Source organism: Gekko japonicus, unplaced genomic scaffold (genome assembly GCF_001447785.1).
Source record: "Gekko japonicus isolate JY-2015 unplaced genomic scaffold, Gekko_japonicus_V1.1 scaffold50, whole genome shotgun sequence".
In the NCBI taxonomy this organism is placed as follows: Eukaryota; Metazoa; Chordata; class Lepidosauria; order Squamata; family Gekkonidae; genus Gekko; species Gekko japonicus.
Genome location: NW_015164666.1, coordinates 2045969 through 2054442, shown reverse-complemented (window position 1 = coordinate 2054442; position 8474 = coordinate 2045969). Strand labels below are relative to the sequence as shown.

Here is an 8474-nt window from a genome sequence, read left to right as displayed (position 1 = left end):
AGGACATCATTTTTTTGGTGTTAGTTCTATGAGGTGTTGTAGGTCTTCATAGAACCGGTCCACTTCAGCCTCTTCTGCATCAGTGGTTGGGGCATAGACTTGGATTACTGTGATGTTGAATGGTTTGCCTTGGAATCGGACCGAAATCATTCTGTCATTTTTGAGATTGTATCCCAGTATCCCAGTACTGACTTTTGCACTCTCGTTGACTATAAAGGCCACACCATTTTTTCTACAAGATTCCTGGCCACAGTAGTAGATATAATGGTCTTCTGAGTTAAATTCGCCCATTCCTGTCTACTTTAGTTCACTGATTTCTAAGATATCGATGTTCAGTCTTGCCATCTCATTTTTAACCACGTCAAGCTTACCTTGATTCATCGATCTTACATTCGAGGTTCCTATGCAGTATTGTTCTTTGCAGCATCGGACTTTCCTTTCACCATCAGACACATCCACAACTGAGCATCCTTCGGCTTTGGCCCAGCCGCTTCACTCTTTCTGGGGTTACTTATACTTGCCCTCTGCTCTTCCCCAGTAGCATATTGGACACCTTCCGACCCGAGGGGCTCATCTTCCGGCGTCATATCTTTTAGCATTTTGATACTGTCCATGGGGTTTTCTTGGCAAAAATACTGGAGTGGGTTGCCATTTCCTTCTCCAGGGGATTACACTTGGTCTGAGTTCTCTGCTGTGGCCTGTCCGTCTTGGGTGGCCCTCCATGGCATAGCCCACAGCCTCATCGAACCACGCAAGCCCCCTCACCACGACAAGGCAGTGATCCATGAGGGGGTGTTCTGGTGTATTCCCCCAGGAAAAAAAGCCCTGCTTGTGTTGACAATTTTGTTAGAGGTATTAAAAGTACCTACACTAAGAGATGATGGTGTTTGGAGGGTTTTTTTTGTTGTTGTTTTGTTTTGCAATGTAATCTTGAATATAGCACAAAATATTTAGCATTTTCCACAGAAAGGCCAGCACAGCTGGTTCTATTTGCAGTTTGTGTATGCAGTTGTGTATACACCCTGAGTATGAAAAGGATATACATTTTTAAATAAATATCAACATAAATAATCAATTTATACTGCTGTTCTTTGGAAATTGTTAGATCATTTGACTGGTCCCCAAATCTAGATAACAGTATCACATTGAATTTAGTAATTTTCTCATTATAAACCTTCTCAGATATACCCCATCTGCAGGATTCAGCTGTAACTTCCACATAAACCATACAAATAAGCTTCTTGTAATGTGGGGCAATATAATGTAAGCAAAAGAGTTCATTGTAATCAAATCTGTTCTCATTAATTAACTTATTAATGAACAATTCATCTGTATGTCCTTAGTGGCAGCAAACATTGCAGAAACACCCGAAGAAGTCTGGTGTGTCTGATAACACTGAACACACCCTAGCATTTCATTAACTTCAACAGGATGTTATTTATATAAGGAACATAACGCAGCTGCTCTGAGTTAACATCAATAAAAGAATGGTGAGAAGACAGTGATTCTGGAGGCTCTTGAGATATAAAGTAAAAGATCTTCTGTTGTTCTGGCTCATCTTTAGAAGTTTTAATTGATCAGGGACTAAAAGTAACTTCATGCATTATGCTTTTTTCAAGTTTCATGAAACCTACATATAGATCACAATTTGTGATACATCAAGCTATACGAGGTTTATCATTCATGTTTCTTTATTTATAATTTGAATTTATAAACCACCCTCCCCTGAGTACACAAGGCTCAGGGCAGTGCACATCACAGGATAAAACATTCATAAATATAAAACAATTTAAACAATACATAATAATAATAAATAGCTAAAGGAATCTCAGGTGGCACAATATTCCAATTGTATTACTGCCTCGTGGGGAAGTTAGGGAAGAAGCAGGGAACAGGGAGGGAAGGGAAAGGGAGTGCCAGAAAGATGGTACCCATTGCTGTCCTCAACCAAAAGCCTGGTGGAACAGCTCTGTCTTGCAAACCCTGTGGAACTGCATTAGGTCCTGCAGAGCATGGATGGTCATTTGGCAGAGAGTTCCACCAGGTTGGAGCGAGGGCCGAAAAAGCCCTGGCTCTGGTTGAGGACAGTCAGACATCTCTTGGACTAAGGATCACCAGTAGGTTGTTTTCTGCAGAGCGTAACACTCTTTGGGGGACATACCAGAGGATCCCTGACTGCTCAAGGCCTTAAAGGTGATTACCAAAACCTTGAACCTGACTGGGTACTACACTGGAAGCCAGTGCAGCTGATGCTGCACAGGTTAATATGTACAGTTTATGATGTTCCAATCAGGACCTGCGTCCCTGAGTTCTGGACCAGCTGGAGTTTCCGGATCAGTCTCAAGTGTAGGCCAGCACATAGCGAGCTACAGTAGCCCAATCTGGAGTTGACCATTGCATGGATTACTGTGGATAGGTCAGGGTGAGACAGGAAGGGAGCCAGTTGCCCCACCTGGCGTATCTGGAAAAATGCCAGCTTGGCAATACTTATGATCTGGGCTGCCATTGATAAGGAGGCATCCAAACCACACCCAAACTCCTGACAGTTTGTGCAGGTATTAAGAGTAGGGAGTTGGGACTCCAACTCTGAATCCCCTCCGCCCAGCCACAGAACCTCTGTCTTAGTTGGATTCAGTCTCAGCCAGCTCTTTTTCAGCCATCCCACTATGGCCTCCAACCAGCCAGATTTTGAGGGGCAGTATCCAGGGGGCCACTCATTAGCATATACAGCTGGGTGTCAACAGCATACTAGTGACACCCTAGCCCAAAACTTTGCAGCAGCTGGGCAAGGGGACACATATAGATGTTAAACATCATCAAAGGGAGGATTGCCCCCTGAGGGACCCCACATATTAAGGAGTATCTAGTTGACACTCTCTCTTCTAATGCTACCCTCTGTCCCCAACCCTGGAGAAATGAGGTAAGCCACTTCAAGACTACCCCACAAACTCCTGTGTCGGTGAGGTTGTGGTCGACCATGTTGAACGCTGCTGTAAGATCAAGCAGCGCCAACCCGCCTCGGTTCAGCTGTCTGCGGACACCATGGGCTTGGCTGCTCTATATATGATGATCTCCACACAGATTTCATTCTGATTCCTACCCAGAAGTGTAGGAAAACATGAATGAAAAAACGATATGTGTAAAAGATTTGATCAGCATAACCTAGCTCACAAAGTATTGTGAGGCTAAAATAGAGGAGAGAACAATATAAGTAATTTTGGAGGGATATAAATGAATGAAATCCATCAATCAATATGGGACACATAGCAGAATCATCCACACATATAAGAACATAAGAACATGAAAGATGCCAATGTTGGATCAGACCAAAGGCCCATTCAGTCCAACACTCTGTATCACACAGTGGCCAGAAATACCAGTGCCATCAGGAGGTCCAGCAGTGGGGCCAGGACATTAGAAGCCCTCCCACTGTTGACCCCCCCCCCAAGCACCAAGAAGACAGAGCATCACTTGCCCCAGAGCCCCTAGCTATACCTTGTGGCTAATAGCCACTGATGGACCTCTGCTCCATATGCTTATCTAATTCCCTTTTGAAGCCGTCCATGCTTGTAGCTGCCACCACTTCCTGTGGCAGTGAATTCCAAGTGTTAATCACTCTTTGGGTGAAGAAGTACTTCCTTTTATCCGTTCTAACCCGACCGCTCAGCAATTTCATGGAGTGCCCACGGGTTCTTGTATTGTGAGAAAGGGAGAAAAGTACCTCTTTCTCTACCTGCTCTTTCCCATGCATAATCTTATAAACCTCGATCATGTCACCCCTCAGTCGTCTTTTCTCCAAGCTAAAGAGCCCTAAGCGCTTTAACCTTTCCTCATAGGGAAAGTGTTCCAACCCTTTTATCATTCGAGTTGCCCTTTTCTGCACTTTTTCCAAAGCTATAATATCCTTTTTAAGGTGTGGTGCCCAGAACTGCACACAGTATTCCAAATGAGGTCTCACCATTGATTTATATAGGGGCATTATTATATTGGCTGATCTGTTTTCAATACCCTTCCTAATAATCCCCAGCATAGCATTGGCCTTCTTTATTGCAGTCACACACTGTCTCGACATTTTCAGTGAGTTATCTACTACAACTCCAAGATCTCTCTCTTGATCTGTCTCTGCCAGTTCAGACCCCATCAATGTGTATTTATATTTAGGATTTTTGGCTCCAATGTGCATCACCTTGCACTTGGCCACATTGAACCCCATTTGCCATGTTGACGCCCACTTGCCCATCTTTGACAGATCCCTTTGGAGTGCCTCACAATCCTCACTGGTTTTCACCACCCTGAACAACTTCGTATCATCCGCAGATTTAGCCACTTCACTGCTTACTCCCAACTCCAAATCATTAATGAACAAGTTAAAAAGCAGTGGACCAAGTACTGATCCCTGTGGTACCCCACTGCTTACCCCCCTCCACTGGGAGAACTGCCCATTTATACTCACTCTCTGTTTTCTATTAATTAGCCAGTTTTTGATCCATAAAAGGACTTGTCCTTTTATCCCATGATTTTTGAGCTTGCTTAGGAGCCTTTGATGAGGAACTTTATCAAAAGCTTTCTGGAAGTCAAGGTAAACAATATCTATTGAATCACCCTTGTCCACATGTTTGTTCACCCCCTCAAAGAACATTAACAGGTTAGTGAGACAAGATCTTCCCTTACAGAACCCATGCTGAGTCTGCCTCAATAGGTTTTGTTAATCTATGTGCCCACTAATTCTTTCCTTAATAATGGTTTCCACCAATTTACCCAGTATCGACGTCAGACTGACTGGCCTGTAATTTCCTGGATCTCCTCTGGAATCCTTTTTTAAGATGGGAGTGATATTAGCTACCTTCCAGTCCTCAGCAATGGAGGCAGATTTTAAGGAAAGATTACATATTTTTGTATGGAGATCCACGAGTTCGCATTTGAGTTCTTTCAGAACTCTCGGATGTATGCCATCTGGGCCTGGTGATTTATCAGTTTTTAAGTTGTCTATCAGATTTAGGACCTCCTCTCTCGTCACCTTAATCTGACTCAGGTCTTTCAACACCCCTCCCGAAATCAGCGGTTCTGGAGTGGGCAAGCACTTCTCAACTTCCACAGTGAAGACAGAGGCAAAACCTGCAAATCTTTAAGCCTCTTAAGGCAGAACCCCACAACAACTGAGACACCTGTCATCTGATTCATACATGATAGGTCAGCACCTGAATTCTAAGAACAGCCTGCATAGAAAAGAATTGTGTTATAGACAAAGGGACATGATATGAAAAGTGGACTGTGGTTCTTGCAGATGCTAGAGACAATGGGGGGGAGTGGAAAATTCAAGAAAAAACAACACTTTTTCCCTGTGGTTTTTTTTCTGAGGACTTTTCCCCATTTTTTTCAATGGAACACTAGAAAAGAGAGGGGAACACTGAAAAGAAACTGCTATGAAGCAATTTCTCTTTTAGAATGAGTAAAATGCTTCTTAATCCAAATGTTTTTACTTTAAAAACATATGCTAAGAACCCTGGGAACTTTTCCAGTTTTTTCAATGGGAAAATTGAGAAATTTGGGGTAGCACTGAAAAATCCTTCTATGAAATATTGTCTCTTTTTGAGTGAAGAAAACCTCGTCTTGCAAAGCATTTCACTTATTCCAAATGTACAGCATGAAAAAGTCTAAGGAGAGCACTGGAGGGGGGGAACCTTATACTGTGGACATATACAGTATCAAGACTTCTTGTTAAAATAGAAATCATTTTGTCAACAATTAAAATGCTATATTGTATTCAATGATAATATATTACTGAAGAGTTATGTGTTTTCAGTGTTATAAAGTTTAGCTTAATATCCAAACATGCTTGCAATCCTACCTGTTGTTACACTGTAAGAGAGTCTGTCCAAATAATATAGTTGTTTTGTTTACTACATAATTTATTTATTATTTTATTTATAGTTTCAATTTATAGACCCTCCCTACCCCAGAATACACACAGCTCATAACAACATAATGATAAAAACATTCCTAAATAATGAAACAATTTAAATAATCCTTTGATAAAAACATTCTCACACAGCGTTAAAAGTTCAGATTCCAAGTTTTATCACTGACGCAGAAAAAGGTGGAAATGGGCAGAAGGGAAAAAAATTGCCACTTCTCAGATGGCAAAATTTAAAAATACCTGTGCTTCCAGCAGCATAGAGTTCAGCAATTTGCAGTTTGCAACTCTTTTTCAAGTGCTGGGGATATTGTGATCTCCTTATAGAAAATGAAGATATTTATACTTTTAATTTCCATAAATATGCCAAATAGTACAATTGTAAATGCTAAGTTACAAATAATGCATGTCACTTCTGACTCAACGTATACCACATAGTGCGTAATGTACTCCCCATCCCTGTTTTCCCCTAGTGAGTCTATATTTTTGTACTGGAAGCCTGCAAGCAGGGTTGTATGGGTAGAGCTTGCTAATTATTGTTTAGAAGCTTTCACAGTAAAAATGATGAAGTGAAAGGGAGATAAAGTAGACATGTGCTACCATGCTCCATCCACTTGCAGCTCCTAGATGTATGTCCTGAGACCACCCTTCCAGCACACCTCCCCAAGCTCTGCTGTGAACATGGGATATACTAAAGGAAGCTTGCACAGTATCGATTTATCATATAAACATAAACCACACACCATCTGTGATGTAACAGAAACAAAATAGAATAAAGCTATAATTAAATCTCAGCAATCTTCAATGTCATAATATACAACGGTATGTTTGTGGCTTTCTAATTATGTAAATAACTAAGATGATAATCCTCCACTTCAATCGGCTGAAATATATCAACCACAGTTTTTACCTATTTCCACTATGATTACCTAGATTAAGGGGAAATCTAACTTCTTGAATTTGCACAAAGAAGCCTCTTCTTGTCCTCCTCAATCATATGCCTACTAATTAGACCTAGACAGACACTCCCCCCATCGCACTGCATTTAGCTGAGTAGGAGTCTACATGGAGGAATGAACAAAGCAATGTTTCAAACATACTCAGCTCATCTGACCTTTGGCATATTTATTCATTAAATTTTTTTTTACCATTTCCTCTCTTAACATAAACTTCATGTTGCTTACTTAAAAAATCACATAGATATGCTAGGCTAGTAGAAGTTCAGTCTTGGCATCAGTAGTGGCACCATATTTTGAACTGCCACTTGAAAGATAATAAATTCTGAATATGTATATTTGTGTGTTATGTTCAGTATAGTACCTACCATTAAATTTACTGATTCCCTGCATGTCCTGCAATCCCCAAAATGTAGCTTTCTGCTTCCATTTGCCCACCCAGATGTTCTGCAGGTATATATGTATCACAGTAGGCATTTACTGTACTTACGGTTCAGCTTCAATACTTTGCTCTGCTGCAACATAGTTGGCAGGGATGTAGCCTTGCAGCTTCTGTCCAGGCCTGGCAAACCCATTCTCCAAGAGCAGCTTTGCGAACCACCATCCTTCATGTGACATATCCAGAACTTCAAGCTTGTCTCCAGCTTGGAAGCTGAGATCGTCCTCTGTTCGGGCTTGGTAATCAAACAGAGCCACAAAATTACAGTTCCGTTGTGGTGGAGGAAGGGGAGGTAAGACATTGTCCCATCGATCCCCTTCAGGCTGGCTGACTTGTCTGGAAGAGGAGACTACTGCTGAGTTGGAGATGATATTATCAGTCTTGTATTTATCCCCCGATCTGCAATTGCAGACATGGAACAGCCAAGATACATAGGGCTCCAGACAAGCACAGTGTTTCTGACAACAGTTCCCCATGCTGCTCCCTTTTGTGTGGCTTGCTTGCCTTCACCTTTTATTTCTAAGCTAGGCATTTACAGCTCTTTTGAAGCACATTTCACGTTCTTCATCAATCACCATTGTAAAAATCGTTCCACGGGATTGCACACCTGTACTCTCAGAGCTTCTCTTCTGCCTCTCTCCCAAATCTTCGCTGAAAGTTTCCTTCTTCCTCTCCAGATCCACGCTCAGAAGTGAAACCTGAGTACAGAATTGCAATTGTTCATGTCAAGGGAATTTTTCACTTCCTCTTCTGATCAGACAGAACTGAACCATTGGGTGGGGGGAGGGAATCTAAAAGCGACAGAACAGGTAAACAGAAAAGGTACATAAACCCTCTGAAATAATCTTCCTATCTTTGCTCCTCCCACTCTTTTCATTCTCTTCCAATGTGTTTCTGAAGCCGTAAGGCTCTGCACATTTTCTGGATGCTGGTAATGAATAACCAGCCTGACTGCTTTGCTATTTTAGTATTCTAAGATGTGAACAAACTATTTTATTTTCTTGTATTTACTTGCTGTTTACTCCCTGCCCCCCTTCTCAGACATATATTCCCTTTCTCTCAGTCAGTATAAAATTTTCCAGATCATTTTATTGTCATTATTGCTGAGAAGTAGCAACCAATCCAGCTGTAGAATCCTAAACAGAGTTAATTCATCAGAGTTAAT

General features: G+C 41.5%; 1 protein-coding gene across 1 annotated transcript in view; it reads right to left on the bottom strand.

The window, feature by feature from the left end:
* Positions 1-7945, bottom strand: part of FRK (fyn-related Src family tyrosine kinase) — a 95319-nt gene extending 87374 nt beyond the window's left edge. Inside the window, exon 1 of the mRNA XM_015409067.1 lies at positions 7361-7945. Coding sequence (XP_015264553.1) covers positions 7361-7785 — 425 coding nt within the window. The 5' untranslated portion in view covers positions 7786-7945. The remainder of the gene's footprint in view (positions 1-7360) is intronic.
* Between the last annotated feature and the right edge of the window lie 529 nt (positions 7946-8474).